Genomic DNA, 23,610 nt, shown 5'->3' on the forward strand with positions numbered 1-23,610 from the left:
AGCTATAGAACTTAGATACAATACATGTCTTTGTTAAACATTGGTTTTTCTCACAAAGTAAGGACCTAAGCCCTAAGCTCCCTACTGAGGTCTGGGAAAATCTCAGGATACCTCAAATGTGCCTCAGAAACCACCCAGCATAGTCAAGGAAGGGAGCCCAGCAGGAGGGCTCCAGCACCCCACAACCCTCTTCAGTGTGCAGGAGGAGAGGAGCCATCAGGTCACCATCATTCCCCTTAGAAGGCTAGTAAAGGACTGTGGGTTGTGGGAGAAGCCTTCCTGCCAAACACAGGCGAGCACAAATGTTTCTATCATCTCCCCTGGTTGAAACAGTTCTTTGCTCCAAGCATAGACTCAAACCCATTTTTCTCCTGACCCATTTCAGAGGGACGATTATATCCTTTTTTCCTTATCCCTGCTGCCCACTGCTCTAAGGTTGCCCCCTCTAGGACCAGGGTCTGTGGACTCTCAAAGACAGACACCACTATTCATGGAGAACCAGACACATGGACATGGACACACACACACACACACACACACACACACGTAGCGGGGCCAGTCTGAGTACTCTGTTCCTCTTCTTTGATTTAAAGAGCCAGACAGTCTAAGTGAGTAGACTTACTCACTCAATGGGTCCAGCAAATGAGCCTTCCCTACTGAAGGCTCAGATGACCCTTTTCCAATGCCCAGCTCCCCTAAGGACAATTTTCTTTAGTACCAAACCCTCACTGAGAAAACACTTCCTCTTTTCACTGAATTTCATATTCTGCAATGCCCTTGTCATATGAATAAAGAGGAAATCGGTAGATAATGATACCCTAGTGAGTCTCCCGCTTTTACTTTCAACATCTTGTTCTAGCTGAGCAGTTAAAGGTAAAACATTGGCTCTATCTAAAAGGGGGAGACCTGAGGAACAAAGTCATTATAAGATTAGTCCAAGACCAGCAAGTCAGAGGTCAAGAGCCAAAGTCCCTGAGGATTCATTCTGTGCACTGACACAACAATGACAGTAGATGATATGTATGTATATTTATCACAGGTACTTCTTCCATGACTTCAAATGTGTTATCTATCTCACATCAACCCTCTAAGGGACAAATATTACTTTCCTCACTTACAGATATGATAACTGCTAATTAGGTTAATTAATTCATCCAAAGCAATTCAGCTATTAAATAGCATCATTAGGACTCTGCTCTAGCAGAGCCATGGGAGCTCACGCCTGGACCTGCTCTAGTGCCTGAATGTGCCTCTCCACTGTCTCAATGACTAATCTTCATCTATTTTAGAGGATGCTACAATATCCATAAATCTAAGCTAGATGACTCTATATGCTCAAATGGAAGAGATATTATGCATGTATTCCTACCGCTACTCATGAATATGAACATACACAGGTACATATGACTTCTACAGTGAAGACTCAGCATGACACCTCACAGCTGTGAGCTGCCATCTTTAACAGATTACTTCTCTCTGCCTCAGTTTCCTCAATTGTAACATGACCCCAATACTTTGCTCACAAAACTCTTGTGAGGATCAAATCAGCTATTACATACAAAATGTTTAGAGCAACTCTGGATACACATTACATGTGACTCCAATGCCAGTTCTCAGAGGTCACTGAGAAAGAAAGCCATTTAACCAGAATTTCATTTATTTTAAGCCTTTGATGTGAGTTTTAAAAAAAAACAAAAACAAAAACAAAAACCCTCTGAACTGTGCTCCACTTACACTCTCACAAATTTACTACTCTTATTATCATTCATTTCTAGTGCTTTGTCCTTTCGGTTTTGATTTATATTAAGTGTTATTTAGAAAGAATTTTGAAATTCCAATGGGTAAACCTGGGGGAGTATTATTGTATTATTATTCTAAGGCTATCACTAATTCATATGCTGTGGAATTGAAGGTTTTCTTGTGTCTTAGTATAGAGTCAACATTTCTTAATCGTCTATGTATATTTTAAAACACCTTCCATTCTACTTGTTGAAACAAACACTGAAATCCCATCCCCAGGTTGAGTTAGTGCCTACCTTGTTTTGATTCTCAAGACCTACACTAGATCCAGAGTAGAACAGTGATGTTCTCAAGAGAGGAAGGAGATGGAGGGAGGCCTTGTGGGTAGATGTTACAGCTATAAATTAAGTTTGGAAGGTTAATTCCTTTGGAGTCACTCAGCTAAGGGACAATGCTCATTTCAGACCTCTCCTTGATACCTTCTAGTCTTTATTACCACATTAACTTAGAGAAGGATCTCAAGGTTTCATAATCAACCTGCACACCCAAAATACTCTCCTTCTCCCCGACAGGCGTCGGTGTTCCTTCACTCATCTTACAGGGAGAACATCTAATATTTGCCAAGTCATAGTTCAAATGCTGGAGACTCATGGGGCAAACTCAGCATCCCTGGCTCTCCAAGCTCTCTCCAGCTAAACTGGGAGTGGTCTGGGCAAACAGATGACTATAATACCACATGAGGAGGAGAGCAACAATTATAATGAGAAATTACACACAGGAGAGAAGACAGAGTGCCCAATCTTACCAGAATACAGAGAGTCTGTCAGAGATGGAAGCTTATGAGAGAATGTTTGCAGAGCAACATTTGAGAAAAACTGTGAAAACTGAGGATTTACCCAGAGGAAATTTCCAGCAAGGCCAGTCTGAGTGAGAGGACCACACCCTGCATTCTCTCTCATCCTTGAAGCTATAAGAGAAAACTCACAAAATAGTTTCTTCTTCCTCCTTCTGAGCTCAGCTTCCCTTTAGGTCTTTTGGCCCTTCCCTCAGCCTCCTTCACTCCTTTTCTGACATTCGCTTCTTCCTCCTGTCCAATCCTGGCCTTTCAGGGATTCAGAGAGGAAGGAAGGAACTGACAATATCTTATTCCCTCCTAACTCTGTAGAATCCTTCCTTTCACCTAGCTCCTTAAGCTCCTTCCCAGCATGATCCTTCTGTAATACTCAAATCACCAGGGCAACAGGCAGCACCGACTGATAGTCAAGGTGAAAGAGCTGAAAACTCTTCTAAGGTATGTACTTCATACTATGGCATTTAATCCCTACACTAATCTTCTAGGGACTGGTGCTGAAAGATGCCAGCTACCCTGCCAAGAGTGTGTGCCCAAGCCAGGGAAGCCTGTTCTTGACCAAGTTGGAGAAATGTCCCTCCCCACCACTGACCCCCATACCAGCTGCAGCATGAAGCCCTGGCCCAGGGACATGCATTTGCAAAACAATGTAAAGCAGATGTCATGTAAATGTAATGTAGTAATGAGGATTATTAGATGACATCAAAGAGAGGTCTAGAATGAGCATTGTCCCTTAGCTGAGTGACTCCAAAGGAATTAACCTTCCTAGCTTTATTTATAGCTGTAGCATCTACCCACAAGGCCTCCCTCCACCTCCTTCCTCTCTTGAGAACATTCACTGTTCTACTCTGGATCTAGCAAGCTGAGGTCTTGAGAATCAAAACCAGGTAGACACTAACTCAATCTGGGGATGGGATTTCAGCATTTGTTTCAACAAGTAGAATGTGAAGCAAGGTCATGAAAAAGAGGAAAGAGGAGGAAATTGTGTAGGGACGGAGGAAGCACAAGTGGGTGCAATGCGGTGTCCTGGCTTAAATCCTAGAACAGAAGGGATTTTAGTGAGATAAAAGAAATACCCTGGTGTTTAGTGAGGAATCTTGTGCTGGTATCACTGTCTTTGTTTGATGAATGTACATTGAAAAGTGAGACAAGCAGAAAGGATCCAATTGGACAGAAACAGCTGACCCCTGTTGTTGAATTAGGGAAGGCTGAAAGAAGCTGAGGAGAAGGGCGAGCCTGTAGGAGGACCAGCAATCTCAATTAATGTGGACCCCCAAGATCTCTCAAACACTAGACCGCCAAACAGACAGCATACACCAGCTGATATGAAGCCCCCAGCAGAGGGCTGCTGGGTCTGTGTTCATTCAGAGATGATGCACCTAACCTTCAAGAGACTGGAGGCCCCAAGGAGTTTAGAGGTCAGGTGGAGTGGGGGCTGGGGACATCCACATGGAGATGGGGGAGGGGAGAAGGTATGGGATGTGGAACAGTCAGAGGGTGGATTGGGGGGGATAAAATATTGAGTGTAAAAGCATAAATAAAAAAATATTTTTTTAAAAAACGTAAGCAAACCTGATGCTATACCACACTTCCCTAACCCAGACAGCTGGCATACCCAGACAGTACACGCTCTACTAATCCCTTTAGACAGTAGCTGTACTTCACTCTGGCTCCACACACACTGGGAAATGTTGCCATAGAAACAGCCAAAGGCCACAAAGCAGAGTGACCTAACAGGAAAGACAGTGGTGGGAAAAAGCTTAAGTGGGGCTGTACATAAAGGAGGCTAGAGATAAAGTCCATCTGGGACTACAAAATCTGCAGGTAGCTAAATTCATCAACAGCATTAATTCAGTTCACCTACTGAATGGCTTGGAATTCAGCTTTCTACCCTCCAATGGATTAGAAATAAATGAAGTATGTGTGCCCTGCTTTTTCCCAGGACCTGACAGCTGGTAGCTACTAAAAAGTAGAAAGAAAAAAAATTATTTATATTTATTTAATTATACACACTCACACACATATATTTCAAACTGCAAACTAACACAATAATAATACTATATTAGCTATATGACTGTACTTGTATCAACAAAATAAAGAATCTGTGGAGTCAGGGAATGCAGGGTTAATGTATTTAGCCTGGAAAGCTTTCCCATGGAGATGACACCAGAGCCCAGCATCAGGGGATGAGAAGGATTTTACCAGAGAGAAAATGAAGTAGCTGGGTTTTCACTTAGGTATCCATATGCTTGTCTGTCATTGTCTTTCTGATCAAAGACAGCCTCTGTGACATCTTGAACTGGAATTTTAATAAAGGGAAGAGCCCTGGAATTCATCCACCTTGGTGGTGAACCAGTGACTTTTGGCTTCATTGACAAAGTTATGGATTCCCTGAGTAAATAATGTCCTACTCCAGTCAGGTAAAGCCTCACCAACCACAGGGACAGGGAATGGAACAAGAGGTGCCAGTCATAAATGAATAAGGGATGTGTAAGAGCCAAGATGATGCAGACCAGCAGGCAGAGAACGCATAATGTGTGACTACCATGCAGAATACTGGGTACTGGGGCCCGGAGGACTTATTGCTTGTGGAGAGGAGATACACAGTACAGTGGGGGTGGTCAGATACAGTGTAGGATGACTCAAAAGGGAAAACAAGCATGTTCATTCTTGAACCCATCACTTTCAGCTAAGCATGCATGTCAGTCAAATCCAAGCTTCACATGCCTTGCCTGTAAAAGGGAAATGACATACACTACCATCTCATCTTGTAGAATGGAGATGACTGGAGAGAGGGTGTGTCAGGCATCGAACTGAAGTCCTGGACAAAAGTAATCCGCTCAATAAGTGATACTTGCTATAGTTCACATGACAAGCACGTGACTCACCAGTCTTACTTAAACAGACAATATGGAATACAAAGTGTAATTCATTAAGAAGCCAGTGAAGCGGGGTGCAGTGGCGCATGAGTCACTCTAGCACTTGGAAGGCAAAGGCAGGCAGAGTTCGAGACCAGCCTGTTCTACACAGTGAGTTCCAGGACAGCCACAACTATACTGTGAGACCCCATCTTGAAAAAAATGAAAAAGAAGTTAGCAGAAGGTGGTTTCAAACCCACTCTGGAGTAATGGTTTTAAAAAAAAAAAAAAAAGGCACTAACTTACTTAGTTGCAAAGTAACACACAGCAGCGGGACTGGATAGTGAGTACCCTAGGATGCAGCTAGGGAGTGACTGTGGGTGAAGATTGAGCCTGGAGAGTGGGACAGGAGCAACAATGGTCGGAAGGAAACCCTGGGAGGAGAGAGGACCGCATGGACCGGCTCCTGCCAGTGTCCTAACCTCCCCCAAGCTCACAGGAATAAAAATAAAGTTAATCCCCTTCTCTGGCCTCCCGCTGATGGGTCTATAATCCCCACTCAGTCCCTATCCCTCTCATCTCTGCTTCTGTGTACTCACAGGAAAACATCCCTCCCAGGAAATGAATCCTCCCAGGCACAGAGACAAAAAAGAAAAAAAGACTAAAAAGAGACAAAATCTCAACAAAGGGCAGTTTGGTATGCTAAGATTCCTTATGATCCAAGGCGCCTAGCACTGGGTGGGACTGGGCAAGCACTTAAACTTAAACACAGAAGTGCAGCCCCTTATTTCTGACAGGATTACCACAGAGCATTACCCTAAGGAACTTTGTTCCTCAGAGACCCTGAACTTCCTGTGGGGAAGGATATGCACAGTCCATTAGGTAGCAGCAAGGCCAAGCCTAGGCTGCAGAGTGACTGGTTCACTACTGTTCCCTAGTGGTCCTGCTCTTAGAAGGCCCAATACATCCAAGTCATTTCGGTTTTGCTGGGTAGGTCTGTAGGGCATCCTTGGAAGGTCTGTAGAGGGGGGCCTCTAAAGTCTTGACTTGATACTATACATCACTGGCTGCTCTGTGTTCATTATGAGGTTTTATCTCATTTCTCTTTCAATGAAATACATGTTTTCCCTATTTGACCTAGTCTTTAAAATAAGGACTTTGTACAGTAATTCTGTCAAACCTCATATGCAGCAAGATACATACAGTTCTAAAAGTTCTGAATTATGATGGTTAGGATGTAGTATGAACACACACACACACACACACACACACACACACATCTTTTGACATTATAATGTACGTTTTTATGCTCTTAATGCTTTGTTCACCAAATGCACTCACCAAAGGGAGAATAAGTGAGAAAAACCTAGGATCCATGTGTTCTTCCAAATAAATTCTATTTGCATTTGAAGATATTAGATTCAAAGAGGGATCTCCACTCAAAAACTATGGCTGGAAATGGCACCGCAGACTTATCTCCTATCGCCCAGTCTAAAGGGTCTCCCTGTGGTTGCTTCTATCCCAAGAATTACACATCATGCTGTCCAGTCCTCTGTTCTTTCTACCCAACTGTGAACCTCCTAAGCTCCAGAGACAAATGTTGCTCACTAATATATCCCAGCATCTCAGCAGGGCCTGGCATACAATAGGCAGTTAGTAAATGTTTACTGAGTAAAATCAGGACCACACAAAAGGTTCCTGGGTCAGGAATTGCCCAGCAGATTCAAAGTTCAGTTACTGAGAGGTGTGTGAGAAGAGCAGGAGGGTGGGGTGCAGTCACTGCACATTCCCAGCAAACTCCTAGATAAACAAGAAAACGCTGATGGCAGCCCCTCAGGAGGCAGTCAGGAGATGAGCTAAGCCAGGTCCTGTGACCACAGCCTTAGAACCATATGTGGTTTACGGTGGACATTGCTCCCGGGGAGTTAAGTGTGGCCAGTTCACATGTACTGTAGTAGATGACCATCACAGATTATCTCCTTTCACCTGCGCAGAGACCCTGAGGGAAAGACTGATGATCACCTTGACAGGTGTGACTCTGAGGCACCAATCCTTGTGTCCTCCAGAACAGTAAGACAAGTAATACTAATGAATACTAATTAGCATCTCACAGAACCAGACACTCCTGGGGTTCATGGAGGCCTTCAATCTCCTATACTTCATCTTCCCTCCCTCAAGAGATGCTCAAATTCCTACAGTGATCAACACCTCAAAAGTCTCCTTGCCTGCCCAATCCTTGAACAGCTAATTACATTTGTTTTAAAAAAAAAAAAAAAAAAAGGGCTGGCGAGATGGCTCAGTGGTTAAGAGCACTGACTGCTCTTCCAAAGGTCCTGAGTTCAAATCCCAGCAACCACATGGTGGCTCACAACCACCCATAATAAGATCTGACGCCCTCTTATGGTGTGTCTGAAGATTGCTACAGTGTACTTATGTATAATAATAAATAAATCTTAAAAAAAAAAAAAAAACTTTCTTAAAGATTTCTGATTTCTACCCCATGTCTTCCCCTCCTGTCTACTCACAGTGAAACTAACCTCAAGCACATGGCACAGTCCCCCCCCATCTGAAGTCAGCTATCACCCTTTCTCCCCCCCACCCCCCGTCCCACCCCGCTATCTGAAGACAGCCATCACCCTTCTCCCCTGGGTTTAGAAAGACATTGCACAGGCCTCTCAGTGAGAAACGCATTGCACACAGGTTAGCACATTTTTCTCGTAGATAACAGGAATCAGAGACAGATCATACCCTATCTCGTTACCAAAGAAAAAGGTGGCCCCTGGGGTAAAGGACAGTGTAGAGGAAGGGGATGGTACAACACAGTATGGTCGGTAAGGCACAGATACCTCAACACTCTTCACAGAAACCATTAATAATGGCAGAAGCATAGTTTGAGACCAACCGAGTTTTCTATTTTACAAAGGCAGCATCAAGGAGCTTGGAGGCGAGTGTACCTACTACTGACGCTTTGCTACATGGTCATGCTCTCAGACTGCCTAGACGGCAAGTATTTATGTCCAGGGCTACAGACGAGGGCTGCCCTCAACCTTAATTGGAGGACCTTCTATGGACAATGGACAGCAGCCCACGCAAAGACTCCTAACTATCCAGTGTTGAAAATGAGCGGCAGTTCAGTGTTCAGCCCTAGGTGGGATATTTATGCTATCACCATCCAGACTCCTGAGCTATGGTGAAGAGAAGGCAGAAAGAACTGAAGAGCCAGAGGATGGGGAAAGCACTGTGAGATGCTGTCTTCTGGACACAACATGGCTGCAGCACACAGAAGTTGTGATTGCCGCACAAAATCTAGCCGCTTGACATTCCAAAACAGACTGAGGGCTCATGAGGCTCCACCCCTAGGTGAGGAGCCATTGGCAGTCCACTTCTAGGCTTCTAGGAAAGGGGGAATCATTTTTCTTCCTTCTGGAGTGTGTCCTCTTGGCAGGCTACCCATGCTCTGGTAGACAGCCCCATACTGATTTGCATGCAGGCATTCTTTACCAGACTCAGTTGATTAGGTAACATTTTTAAAGAGAAAAGGAAAGAGAAGACATGAAGGTACAAGACTGTTAAATGTACTGGAGGTTATCTGAGGATAGTGGAGGGAGAATTTGGGTCAATTATCAAGATACATTGTATCCGTGTATGAAATTGTCAAATAAATAAGTAAGAATAATCAAGAAGAAGCAGTGGCAGAGGCAGCAGCAGCACAGATGTGAAATTGCAAAAGGATCCCAGCTATTAAGTGTCAAGGCCTCAATTAGAGAAGCCTTTGAACCTCAACCCCATCCTCTTTGCATTGTCCAAAAGGACAGCGACCTCCCTGTGGTTTTAGAACACTACCATAATATAGCAACGGCTAGCATCTCACTTGCATTAGCCCTGTTTTTACAAAGGCTAACCCTGAGGGGCTGAAAGGCAAAGGAACTTGTTCCAGTTCCCTAGAAAATGCCTTATTCTTGGAACTCAAAGCTCACTTAAGATTACTTTGTTGACAGCCGACTACTGAACAGAGCCAGGAAGTATCTTAGTCTTCAGATTCCCTGACGAAGTAAAGGGAACGGCCCCTGCTGCCGGCTCTGAACCCTTTTCGACAAGGGGCATCCCTGCCATCCAGAGTTGAGCTCCACCAGGTTTCCCCAACTACAAAAGAGCACCAGGTAAAGTTTGCCCTTCAGTTAACCAGGATGCCATGAGGCTCCAATGTGAAAAAGCAAATTTGGGGCAGGGGCTGGCTCCCACAATAAGCAACCGTCTCTTCTTTCTCTCATTTCTCCATCTCCCAAACCTATTCTCCAGCCCAGGACCCAGAGCATGCAAACCGGGGGAGGAAGATCTCATCCCTGCAAGGGAGGAGAAAGTAAAACAATTCCAACACCAACGCACGGTCACCAACATTTCTATTTCAAAACAAAAAAAGCAAAAAAAAACATTAAGTTATTAGCATAAGTCCTAGGCGTCATCAAAGGGCAGCTCACTTGCTTTTTAGCTTGCATACCTACTCATTTTACAGATAACAAAACGTAAGCTTGGAGTTTAAAGGGTAACCAGTAAGCAGTGGGGCCAGGACAAAGCCCCACTGCTAATGCAGACTAATACTTCCCTACTGTAAGCAGCTCATTAATCGCCTGGGGAGACTCGGCGAGACCTTCACCGGTCTAGTCTGAGGCCTGAGCAGATGCGCTTCCAGGCTAGCTAGGAGGCAGGGAGTTTCCAGGGCTGCACTTTATATCCCACTAAGTGGCAGCCTGTATCACCGGGTGGGTTCCTAAAGTCTCACACTAGCCCTGCTCCACAGAATGTACTCAGTAACTTATTAAATGAACCTATATCTCCAAAAAAAAAAAAAAAATTGATGCTTCAGCACTTCCCTGTATCAATCCCATTATGTCATTCAACCTTCATAACAGACCTAGAAGTAAGATTCTCCCTTGACCGACAAGGAAATAGGCTCAAAAGAGTAAGTGACCTGCTTTTCAGCTTTTGTGTGGCAGACGACCACAGCTGTCTCTGGGGGTACAAGCCAAAATAATTACAGACCACTGACTGGGAGAAGGGGTGCCATTTCAGCACCTAACAGGCTCACCGCTCAGGAAGTCACCCGGAACTCTCAGCTACTCCGGGGATGGAGTAGCCCAGCCCGGTGCTCCGGGAGGGAAATAGAAAGGAGAGGAGGCCGGTTTGGGGCACGGTGCCAGGCGGCAGAACACAGCTGGTGAGGTGAGCCCCCCTGACTTCTCCATTAGCCCCGCTGATTTCAAGTCCCTGAGTGGGTCCAGCTCCGGAGGAACCCTGTCCAGCTTTGGGAGAGAAGGGGTAAGAGAACGGGGCGTCCAGGGAAATCGCAGCTAGGTGATGAATCACCGAGCACATGACCCTGCAGGGGAGGGGAGGGTGCAAAGCTCCGCGGGATGAGGCGGGGGCTTGGGGGGAGGGAGGCCTAGCGCGCAGAGCACCCCTGCGGCCTGGGTTAGGGGAACTAGGAGAAGCCCCTCTCCCACGCCACTTCTCCTGACGACCGATCCCCGCAGCCCCGGGCCCCCCTGATCCCCAAGCGCCGCGGACTCACGGCCTTCAGCTGCTCCAGCCGGTCCTTCATCCTGGCCCAGGTGAGGGCGGCGGGCGCCTTGTCTCAGGTGAGCGCGTCCCAAGTGAGCGGCCTGGAGCGGCGGCGGGTGCCGGCCGGGGCGAGAGAGCTGCTAGCGCGGGCGGAGGCGGGCGGCGGCCGCTCTCGAGGAGGAGCGTCCGAGGCCACCGAGGTCCGCCGCGCCGCCCCCTCCGGCCCCCGCCGGCGCCGCGCTCCAAATCCGGCTACGAGACCGCGCCGGCTCAGGGCTCGCCCGCCCCTGGGCCCGCCCCATACCTGGGCCGCTCCCGGAGCTCCTGCTTAAAGGGCCAGCGCGCGCTCCAACGCCGGAAGCATTCGGGCTACACCCTCTCATGCCCCTCGAAAGGCAGAGAAAAAAAGAGAGGGGATCTGTCTGGCTTCGATTCCGTATTTTCCGCACTGCTCTTATTGTCCAGCCCTGTGCGGACTCCTCGGGTTGAAGACAAGCTGGTTCCTGCTCCCTTTGATGAGGACAAATGTTCCGATGATGCTCAAGAGATGTTCCGCCTTAAAGAAGGGACCTGCTGGGTATAGAATCTGTGCGGTCCGGGCTCAGAGACTTGTTCCCGTAGGGCGTAACTGCAGATGAGATGCCCTGGATTGGGCTGCGGCGAGGAATTTGGGGATTATGATGCTAGTGGCGTTGGGGCCTCTCGAAGACGTGTAGGCGGTTCAGTCATCTTTTACTAACAATAACTTAAGGAAATAACTTAATGAAATCTTGAATAACTTAAGAAAAATCTAGAAGATTCCGTTTCCATAGCTATATAAATCAGAGACTGCTTAGCAATCTCCTGCGAAGTCTGTACGAGAAAAGAAGCAACTGACTTGTAACTACCAGGCAGGGTTGTAGGATAAAGACGTTTGTTTGATTTGAAAAACTTAAGCCCACCTCTCTCCTCCTTGATGTCAAGAGTCCCGGGATTTGAAGAATTTTTAGAAAAGTGTGGTTCCTCTCACTGCCCTTCCTCTTCAACCGTGCCCCTATTCCCTTTCCCTTCCCTCCGTATTTGATTTGGGTAACAAATTCCTATCGACCATTGTAGTGGTCAACAATTGGCGCTAGTGAAGACTTGGTCTCAAGTTCGAGAAGTATCCTCGACTTTGTGTTCAATTTTAAAGGCCATAGATACTTTCTAATTATAACCGAACTTTACCCTCTGCGATGTGCACGCTCCTATTGACTTCCTCCGCTGCCATAAAGATAGTCAAGTAAGGCAGGGCTTGAGCTGTTAGAGCCAACTCTGCGGTTCTCAACTCTAATCCTCTATCTGACCTCGGCTCCTGTCCTGACGCTGGCCCAGCGAGGACTGCGAAAGTGTCCACGCCCCCTGGTGGTCGTAAACCCCACCCCCACCCCCTACGCCAGCAAACACTCGGAAAACATTCCACCACTGAGCTCATTCTCTAGCATCAACCCCTATGTTTTCTCCTTTCAGACAGAATCTCCCTAAATTGCCCAGGCAAGCTTTGAACTTGTTATTCTCCTGTTTCAACCTCTCCAAGTAAGAGGGGTTACAGTGAAAAACTCTCAAAGTGTAGACATCTGAAATCTGGACAGAAGTGAGGAAGGAGAATGGATTCATTTCGAAGCAAGAAGGAAAGATTCCAGTTAAGACATGATTGATTTTAGGCTGCAAAAATGGCCCTGCGGTAAAGAACACCGACTGGAGGTCCTGGGTTCAATTCCCAGCATCCACATGGTGACAGACACACAGTTCCAGGGATGCAACGCCCTCTTCTGGGCTCTGCAGAGGTTGCACACATGTGGTGTACAGACATATACAGGCAAAAACATTCATACAAGTAAAAAAAATTTAAAGTCCCAGGAAATTATTTTAAATGATATAATTGATTTCAACAGGGAAAAATTGTGACTCATGCAAACATAAAATGAATACATTTTAATGTTTTAGCTTATTAATGAAGCAACCAGTAAGAGGTTAAACTCATTCAGTTCCACAAACAGCAGGAAGGCTGGCATGAATAGGTTACTTGATGCAACACTAGCTCTGGGGATGGGAAAAGAAACTGTGCTTCTCCTGTTCACTAAGTCCTTTTAATCTCCATGAATAGAAGCACTTTGGTTACTACCGATTGTCTCTAATTTACACAGCTGGACAACAGCTGTAAGACAATGAAAGTCACAGACTATTATAGAATCAGAAAGGTGCATTAGATAAGGCCACCATAGGATACATAGCGTGTAACAGTTTTTTGTTAGTGGTCACTGGTCATTTTAATTTGCTCAGTTTTTCTGTATACCCCCAAGGTAGTACCTTCCATGTCTGAATGGTACCAGCTCTGTTAAAAAGTTATTATACTAAACAAGTTTTCTTCCCTATAACTTCCACCATTGTTCTTGCCTTTAACCAGACACTTTAAAAAAAAATAAATCAGAGCTTAAGAGATAGCTCAGTCAGTAAAGAGCTTCCTCCACAAATATGAGGACCAGAGTTCAATTCCCAGAACTTAATAATAATAATAAAACACAGTGACACATTCCAGTAATCCCAGAACTGGGAAAGTAGAAACAGGTGGATCCCTGGGATTTACTAGCCAGCCAGATTTACCTAGCTGTGAGCTCCAGGCCAGTGGACATTGTCTCAAAAAAAAAAAAAAAAAAAAAAAGAAGGCAGGGGGTAGGGAAGAGGAACAAACCTAAGATATTTCTATAATTGGATGTCTTGAATTCCATCACCCTTAGAATATTCTATTATTAGAATTGAGGGAATCCACTCAACACATAGCACTAAGTACATATACTTAAAAGAAATTGGAGACATCTCAAACTAATTACTTAGCAGCACATCTAAAAACTCTAGAACAAAAAAAGAAAGAGAGAAAGGAAGGAAGGAAGGAAGGAAGGAAGGAAGGAAGGAAAAAAGAAAGAGAGAAAGAAAGAAAGAAAGAAAGAAAGAAAGAAAGAAAGAAAGAAAGAAAGAAAAAGAAATTACACCCAAAAGGGGTACATGTTAATAAATAATCGAACTCAGGGCTGAAACCAATACAATATAATACAGAGAATCAATTAAACAAAAGTTGGTTCTTTGAAAAAAAATCAGTAAGATTGATAAACTCTTATCCAAATTTTAAAAAAAAAAGGCAGAGAGAAAGTATCCAAATAAACAAAATTTGAAATGAAAAGGGGGACATAACAACAGACACTGAGGAAATGCACTCCACCAAATTGGAAAACGTAAAAGAAATGGTGAATTTCCTCAATAGCCACCACTCACCAAACTCCAATCAAGATCAGATGAGCAACTACAACAAAGCCATGACCCTCGTGGGAATGAAGCGGTAATTAAAGTCAAAAAGTGCCCAAATCCAGATGGTTTAGGTACAGAATCCTACCAGACCTTGAAAGAATAGTTAAGCCACTCCTCTTCAAATTATTCCACAAAATAGAAACAGAAACATTGCCCAGTTCATTGAGGCCACAGTTACCAATAAAGACATACAAAGAAAGAGAATTATATTCCAATTTCTCTTATGAACATAGATGCAAAATTCTCAATAAAGTACTTGCAAATTGAATCCAAGAACACATCAAAAAAAAATCATTCACCATAATTAAGTCAGCTTCATCCCAGAGATACAGGGATGGTTCAATATACAAAAATCAGTAACTGTAATCCACCTTATAAATAAACTAAAATTTTTTTTATTTTCTTTATTTACATTTCAAATGCTATCCCGAAAGTTTCCCATACCCCTCCCCCCACCTCTGTTCCCCTACCCACCCACTCCCACTACTTGGCCCAGGCCTTGCCTTGTGCTAGGTCATATAGAGTTTGGAAGCCCAAGGAGCCTCTATTCCCACTGATGGCCGATTAGGTCATCTTCTGCTACATATGCAGCTAGAAACACAAACCCAGGGGGTACTGGTTAGTTCCTGTTGTTGTTCCACCTACAGGGTTGCAGCCCCCTTCAGGTACTTGGGTACTTTCTCTAGTTCCTCCATTGGGGACCCTGTGTTCCATCCAATAGCTGGCTGTGAGCATCCATTTCGGTGTTTACCAGGCACTGGCATAGCCTCACAAGAGGCCGCAATATCAGGGTCCCTTCAGCAGTATCTTGCTGGCATGAGCATTAGTATCTAGGTTTGGTGGCTGATGATGGGATGGACTCCTGAATGGGGTACTCTCTGGATAGTCCATCCTTTCATCTTAGCTCTAAATTTTGTCTCTGTACCTATAACCTTTCATGAGAGTTATGTTCCTTATTCTAAGGAGGAATGAAGTATCCACAAATGGTCATCCTTCTTGATTTTCTTCTGAAATAAACTAAAATTTAACACCTCTTCATGATAAAAGTTCTAGAGAGGTTAGGGATATAAGGAACACATCTAAGCATAATAAAGACAGTTTACAGCAAAACCCTAACTACCACCGACATAAATGGAGATAAACTCAAAGCAATCTATAGCTTGACTACCAATGACCCACCAGTAATAAATAATGACACAGGGGTTTTTTAATGTTTTAAAGCGTATGCCTTTCAGCTAGGGCTGTCTCTAACCCACTAATCCTGGCACTATATCCCACCACTTGGCCAGCTCTCCCTCTCTGCTCCACTCTAGTCCCTCCCTCTGTTCACCTCCCTCCATTCACCCCCATGTCCCCTGGCTAACCTCCCCCCCCCTCTGCCCCCAATCTCATTTCTTTTCCCAGTGTCCCTTCTCTGCCCAGAAGATCTGCCCTCCATTTCCTGCCCAGCTATTGACTGTCAGGTCTTTATTACAACCAATCAGATATAATTCTAGATTGCCTTAGGCCACGGGTAAGGGAGGCTGGTGCTGTCTGCTAGTACAGAACTAACAATTGAGTGTACAGAGACATACCTTCACACCGTGTACCCCAACAGCAATCCCACTAAATTCAGAATCAAGACTAGGTTGTCCACTGTCTCCATACCTATTCAATAAAGCATTTTAAAGCTTAGCTAGAGCAACAACTGAAGGAGATCAAGGAAATACAAATCGAAAAGGAAGAAGACCAAGTATCTTTATTTGCAGATGATATGATAGTATACATCCAGACTAAGGGTTGCTCCTCCGGTTGCTTTCTCAGTTTTGCAATACATGTCTTTGAATGAAAAAATAAAAAGGAAAGCACATGACTTCTCCTAGGTAGGCTGGAGGAGGAAGTTTATTATTGGTATGTGAGTGAGAATAGGCAGAGGCAGACACATCTGGGAGTCCAGAGTGGTCATGAGCCTAAACCACATGAGGAGATGGTGAGGAGAAGGGAGGCCAAATATGCAAAAGGAGCTAAAGGGAGGGTAGGTCACCAAAATGTCTGGATTATGTAGGGAATTGCTGCTGAGGGAAGGGCAACCCAGGCCCTGGGCTGGAAAGTTCTGGGTAGAGGGTATCCCTGTAACAGGTACAGAGTGAGGGATGCTGGGAGAACCTGGAGGCCAGGTCCACTTCGATACCTTAAATAGGCACCTCGGCCACTGTTCCCTGGTTTGAAACTTAACAGGCTTGTAGATTTCCATGTTAGAAAGCAAAGGCCTGAGGAGGAGATTTCCAGTCTTGCATCCATCCAGGTCCCAGTTTCATAACCATTTGCAAATGATAATTTAACTCTCTCCAAGGGAGTCTTACTAGGAAGACAAACTCTTCTTATGGGAGGGCTGCCTCCCCAGCAGTAGATGACCAACAAATAATTAATTCAGTGGCATCTTTGGAAATTCTTTGTCTTCCAGTGCCATGACAATGCTTTTCGCTTCAATTTTCTTTTCTTCTTTTTTAAAATTTCATTTTATTTTTCATTCTACTTTTTATTTTATTTTATTTCCTTCTCTCTTTTTATCCTACAGGCCCTTTGTGTTAGCAAGCTCTACCCCACAAGTACCTGGCAACAGCCAGGCATGCTCTCCCCACAGCTACCTGGCAATAGTATTAAAAAGGGCTGCTTGCCCTCTCCTCCCTCTCTTGTCTTCTTGCTCACTTGCTCTTCCCTTCTTGCTCTCTGTCCCCTTGCCCCTTCCCCATTCCCCTTCCCCCTCTCTCTCCATGTGCTCATGGCTGGCCCCTACTCCTCTTCTCCTCTACTTCCTCTCTCTCTCTCTCTCTCTCTCTGCCTCTACTACCCTCTTAACTCCCCTCCCCATTCCCTGAGTAAACTCTATTCTATCCTGTGACTGGTTCCTCAGGGGGAAGGGATGTCTCAGCATGGGCCCTCGGAGGCACCTGCTTCCCCCATACTTCACCACACATCTACTAGAACACATCTCCTTTCTCTTTATCTTTTTATAAACACATCACTTTGCATATAGATTATGCCTGGCTTCCAGTTTAGTGTATTGATGGGATTTCTGAGTGTGCAAATGAATGTTTCTGTTCCTTGGTTCTCTTGGGCTCTTTTCCTTCTTTTGTTCAATTCTAATGTCAGTTTTTGTTTTACCTTTTATTATATTTTATTATTATCTCTTAGAAGCCTGTTTGTTTTCTAACGAGACAGAAAGAGGGTGCATCCAGATGGGAAAGAAGAAAGGAAGGGACTGGAAGGGGAAACTGTAATAAGGATGTATTATGTAAGTAAAAATATATATTTTTTCAAAAAAAAAGGAAAAAGAATAAAATGAGGAACTGAAAATTTCTGGAAATTTTCAGACACATACACAATAATATTCTCAGTATTCACTGACAACATACCCCTGATCAGTGGATCAGAGGCTCAGGACTGAGTGAGGGCCAGTGGTTAAGCACCTGCCATGCAAATGGAAGGAGCAGAATTTGGATCCCCAGAACCCAAGGCATGGGAGCTGCCTACATCCCAGCCTGGGGAAGCTGAGACAGGAATCACTGGAGTCCATGAACTTCAGATACAACAAGAGACCCTGCCTCAGTGGACAAAGTGGAGCGCTATTGAGGAAGGCCCCTGATGTCACCTCCTGACCCGTGCATGCACACCTACTGTGGTGGTCTGAATGAGACATTGACATCACCTCTTGGCCTGGGCATACACACCTATGGTGGTCTGAATGAGAATTCCACCCACCCCCCATCCCCACCCCCCACTCATATATTTGCAAGCTTGGTCCCCTGTTAATGTACAGTTTGGAGGGATTAGAAGATGTGACCTTGTTGGGGGAGGTGTATTACTAGGAGAGAACATTGAAGATACAAAAGCTCACAGCCAGGCCCAGCATCTGTGTCTCTGCCTGCTGCCTAGGGATCAAAATCTAAAGCTCTCAGCTATACCTGTCTGCTTTCTGCCATGATGAAAATGGACCAACCCTCTGAAGCTGTAAGCAAGCCCCCAATTAAATGCTTACTTTTATAAGAGTTACCTTGGTCACAGTGTTGCTTCACAGTAATAGAACTAAGACACACACGTGCTCCTGCACACATGAAAATACCCATTTGCACAAATGCACATATGCACAGAGCACATGTACATATACATGCAAAATAAAAAGGAGGTTGCATTCTTCATGTATATCAAAACTACACATTTTTAAGCAGTAAGCAACCTTGTGGTAAGCAGGTATCATTTGACCAATATCATAATGATCACAATTGTCTGATCATACAAAAATTTTTTTTTGATCATACAAAATTTATTCCATCTAAATAGTGTGAAAAATATTAAATCTCCTTTTCTTCCTGCACTAGCTTCTGGAATGATTTGGAGACTAGTTATTTATTATGAAATGCCTAGGCTATAAGCTTTGGCTCATTCTCTGACGAACTCTTAACTTATTTAACCATTTAAACTATTCTATGTCTACCACTTCGTTAGTTCCGGCCTGATTCTTCCTTCGTGTCTCCTCAGAGTCTCCCTGGGTTCATCTACCTGCTGGTTTACATCCCTATCCTCAGTCTGTCTCACACATTCTCTTGAATTTCTCTTTTGTACTCTTCTATTTCCCAGAATCCTCTTCCTGCCAGTGTCCAACCCCCTATTTCCTGCCTCCATTCATTGGGCATGGACTTTTATTGACAGGTAATGCTTATAAGAGATTTTCTCTACATCTCCCCCTTTTAGTAAAAGGCTTTTTTACATCAATACTTTATATACAGTATTAATAATTATGAAAAACAACTTTTAAAAATTATATTCACAATGTCTAGCCCATTTGTATTTGGCAACTTTTGAGAAAGTACTCTACTATCTGTCCTATGTTGGTGAGTTAGATCTCTTATTTAAATCATTTTCTATCATAACTTGTATAGACCTTACAATGTTTTTCTAAATCCTGACAATTTAAGCTTCAACCCCGTCAGAGACCTGATAAAGAATAATTATTACTTGAGTATGAAGGGAGTGCAAAGCAAGCAGCTTAAGAAACTGAAATGACAGTGGCTTCTGGCTGCCTGGAGAGTCACCCAAAAATTGTCTCTATAATGTTGGAGCATCCATATTCAGCCTTCAGGCCTAATACATGACAGACTTTTTCGTGAAGCAGGAATTATGAAGGATTGCCTGCCTTGCCATTGCAAAGCTTGGCAGCAGACTTTCCTGCATCTTGTTTGTCCAGTTTGAACAGTATTCTTTCTGCAATCGACAAGAGGGCATTTTCCCCTCAGTGGCAGCTTGCCACACATGAAGCAGACTCCAAATGGAGGTTCTTTGATGCTCATCCTCATCTTCATTGAAGGTGCTGCTAGGAACAGACCTACTTTCTTGTCAAAAAAAGATCTTTTAATAATAAAACATCTTTAAATGATATACCCTGCAGATCACTGAGGGTTTTGAAAACTATCTATCCATAGCATATCGAAAGTGTTGGGTTTTACCTATTTACTATCAATTTTGAAGAGATATTTCTGCAGTAAATTAGACTAGTATCTAACATGACTATGAGTTTGATTGTCTAAGTACTAGCTTGCATTTCTTATTTATTCTAAGCCATTTGCAATAGTATATTTTAAATGGACAAGAACATTGCATTTTTAAGAAGTACATAAGTATAATACCTTAAACAGAGTTGAGACATAGTATGTTGTAGCCAAATGTAACCAAACATAACCTTAATTTTGTGTCAGTATACAAAGATCTATACCAATGTATGATTTTGGTTTACTAATAAATTGTCTTTGGTCTAAGAAAAGATTCAATAATCTACCCCTTCTTATATTATTTCTACATTATTCTTATTTCTCCCCCTTTTTTCTTTTTATCTCTTCTCCCCCTTTTCTCCCTAACATTAGATAGGAGAGAGAGAAAGATAAAGGAAAAAATAAAAGAGAGAACTCCCTGAATCTAACCTCCTATACTTTGTTTCCTCTCTGATCCAAGAACTTTACAATTTGTAACCAATCCCCTAAATGACAAGAAATATTCATCATCCATAGAATCACCACAAACCGTCCATCCCGCATCTTAGGACTGGGGCATAGTTTTCTTAAAATTGCTTCCTGCTGATTTGAAGAGTCGTTTTTCTTTCTTGTGGGCCCAAGAAAGTAGGAAAATGGTCAAGTCTTAAGAAAGCTGGATGAAACAGTTATTGTCCAGTTTCTGCATGCTGAGAAAGTTCAGGCTTAAGTAAAGTCCCTACTGGACCCGTCTGTAAGATTGGAACAATAGAGGTTCATGAATTTGAGAGTGGGTTGAGCAGGAGGATATGAGAGGAGTTGGAGGGGACAGAGGTAGAGATGGAAATGATGTAAAAACACTACTCACGTATGAAATATTCAAAGGAACTCAAACTTTATGCAATGGGAATCATGGGAGAGGCCAGAGTAGAATGTTCCTGGCCTAATGCTTGTCTTGCTGCTAGTTTTGACCTTTCCCATGTTCAGTATTCAGGATTGCCATAAACCTCAGACCAGTATCTGGAGAAAAGTCCAAGATGAGAAAGATATTACATATGATGACTGGGAGGGCAGAGCTATGTTCACTATGGTGTTTCGGTTTTAAAGTGACAAGTTATATCACTCATGTCTTCTAAATCCTCATAGCCCTCAACATTTAGATTCTTTAGGTATACTTCATCTCCATGTTGAAGAATGAGTACCCTGTAGTTAAAAAACAAACAAACAAACTCCACCACTGAATAGTAATGAGACTGGAAAATCTAACTGCATCAAACCTATAGCCAGCAAGCCCCCACTCCTCATCTCATTAAGTGGACACAACATCTCTACTTCCCAGTGTCAGAGAGGATCATTCAGAATGCTCATTGTTTTTCAAGCAGGAGGAAGCTTATCACCACCTTCCTCAAAGCATCCTTGAGATCTTTGTTCCTCATGCTGTAGATCAAAGGATTCAGCACAGGAGTGATGAAGGTGTAAACCACAGATACTACCTGGCCCCTCTCAGGAGAGTAGCTGGAGCTGGGACACAAGTAGATGAGGCTTCCGCATCCATACTGCAGGAGGACAACGGTCAGGTGGGAAGAACAGGTAGAGAAGGCTTTGTGCCTCCCCTCAGCTGAGCGAATCTTCAGGATGGCATCCACAATGAAGACATAGGAGAGAGTGATGAGGAGGAAAGGGATGGTGAGGACAATGACACTGACCACAAACAGAGTGGCCTCATGGACATGGATGTCTGCACATGCCAGTCTCATGACAGGGAGGACATCACAGTAGAACAAGCTGATTTCCTTACTGCTACAGAAAGGCAGTTGGAAGATGAGAACAGTCAACTGCATGGCCAAGATGAAACCCAGCAACAGGGACCCCAGGGCCAGCTGGACACACAAGTGCCAGCTCATGATGAGGGTGTAGCGCAGAGGGTGACAGATGGCCACAAACCGGTCATAGGCCATGACAGCCAGCAGAATACAGTCAGCGCTGCCCAGGAAGATGAAGAAGAACATCTGGGCACCGCAGCCTGCCAGGGAGACCACAGTCCTCTCTGTGGACAGGATGCTGGCCAGAGTCAGGGGGGCTATGGTAGAAGAATAGAAGATCTCCAGGCTAGCCAGGTTGGCCAGGAAGAAGTACATAGGGGTGTGGAGACACCGATTGATCCAGATGGTGAGGACGATGGACATGTTTCCTCCAATGCTGACCAGGTACATCATGAGGAAAAGCACAAAGATCAGCATCTGCACCTCGGGGAGTTTGGAGAAGGGGCGGAAGTGGAAGAGGACCATCCCAGTCTGATTTCCTTCCTCCATGTACTTAATGCGTTGGGTCTGCCATTTAATGCATTGGCACAGGTGACGCCCCTGAGGATAGACAGATGTTAGGACCTGATGCTCTTGTTGGATGATGTGCTAAACGCCTACCCTCAACCACTCTTGTCAGCTCAAATCCAACTGTTTTTACACCCAGCCTACAGTCAGCAGCTTACTTCTGTGACTGTTCTAATCAAAGAATAACAGTTAACTACTGATTTTGTTGGAATAAAACACTGACTACATTCTCATTTTTTAACTGTACTTCTATCCATCATGTCATTTTTCCCAAAAATCTAGTTAATTATACAATAACTGTCCATTATCCTCTACAGAGTCCTAGTGACTCCTGCTTTTCATTCTGTCTCTGTGAATTCGTCTGTTCAAGGCACCCCAAAAAAACATGAAATTATTCAGTTTATTAAACATAATCTTTCAAGTGATATCCATATCAAAATACAGTTTTTAAAAAGTTTGAACTGAAGTACCTTTTATGGGTGGTGCTCCCTGAAGTTACAGGCTTTTAAATGAAAATCACAGTGGCAGCTGAGGGATACCTTCCTATGAGTTGTTGGTTAAGGAGGCCCCAGTGGTTCTCCAAACAGTACAGGCTCTTAGTTGCCTACCAGAAAGAGATATTAGTAAGACCTTATTGCTGAAGACACACCACATATTTTGGTTGCAAGACACAGAGAAACCAAGCTGGAATTTTATTGGAAGCTTCCTCCCTGCTGGCTAGAGTTCACAACTCCAGAAAGGCAAAAGCCTGTGATTGAGATAGTCAAAGACTCTTTAAGCAGGGTATGGGGGCATAGGGATGATTTTTACTGGTGTTTCAATAAATGGGCACATAGTAAACCTGCCTTATAAATATTTATCTCTCTATCCATAGACAAGTTCTATTCTCAGTCTTGCTCAAAGAAATTCCTTTTGCAATGAACAGCTATACAGAGACTCATAGCTAGTCAAGGTGCTGAGGCTAAATGACTGTTGAGTGCTGAACAGACATCTATGTGACCACTTCCAAGATCCAAGGAACATTGCAGAAAAGGGGGTGTAAAGATCTGAAAAGCCAGAGGATGGGGAGGAGAGCTAGGAAATGTCTTCTGGATATAATGTAGCAGCTGCACCACAAACTTAGAACTGCTGTGACTGCTGACACAAGACAAAGCCATTTAACATTCCATCGTGAATGAGGAGGAAGTGTGAGGTGCACCCCTCCTTTAGAAGCTATAGGCAAGTTGCCAGGGGAGCTGGAGTCATTTTCATCAGTGGTACGTGCACCAGTGATTTGCCCATGCTACTGTCAATAGTCCCTAGCCATCATGTTCATAAAAGTAACCCTAGAGTTGGGCATGATTGTGGATGCCTTTAATCCCAGCATTTGGGAGGCAGAAGCAGGCTGATCTTTGAGATAAGGTGAGTCTGATCTACAGAGCAGATTCCAGGACAGCCAAGATAAAACAAAG

At 44.1% G+C, this 23,610-nt stretch overlaps 2 protein-coding genes across 6 annotated transcripts in view; both read right to left on the reverse strand.

Moving 5' to 3' along the window:
• The window catches only part of Stx3 (syntaxin 3), a 44,313-nt gene extending 32,598 nt beyond the window's left edge, over positions 1-11,715 (reverse strand). For 2 of the 5 annotated variants that reach the window (XM_029537806.1, XM_029537797.1), the window contains exon 1: positions 11,018-11,191. In XM_029537806.1, coding sequence (XP_029393666.1) covers positions 11,018-11,047 — 30 coding nt within the window. In that variant the 5' untranslated portion in view covers positions 11,048-11,191. Of the gene's footprint in view, positions 1-11,017 lie in introns of all 5 variants that reach the window. The other 3 variants (XM_021192880.2, XM_021192871.2, XM_029537799.1) reach the window with 3 other exon arrangements.
• Positions 11,716-21,193: 9,478 nt separating this feature from the next.
• On the reverse strand, positions 21,194-22,141 carry LOC110318102 (olfactory receptor 10V1-like). Its single transcript, XM_021192860.1, has one exon. It carries the CDS (start codon positions 22,139-22,141, stop codon positions 21,194-21,196), a length of 948 nt encoding a protein of 315 aa, XP_021048519.1.
• Positions 22,142-23,610: the final 1,469 nt, after the last annotated feature.

Source organism: Mus pahari, chromosome 1 (assembly GCF_900095145.1).
Source record: "Mus pahari chromosome 1, PAHARI_EIJ_v1.1, whole genome shotgun sequence".
NCBI classification, from domain to species: domain Eukaryota; kingdom Metazoa; phylum Chordata; class Mammalia; order Rodentia; family Muridae; genus Mus; species Mus pahari.

What these genes read in the sequence shown, in the direction of transcription:
- LOC110318102 (XM_021192860.1), bottom strand. Translation starts at nt 22,141, where the DNA reads ATGGAGGAAGGAAATCAGACTGGGATGGTCCTCTTCCACTTCCGCCCC.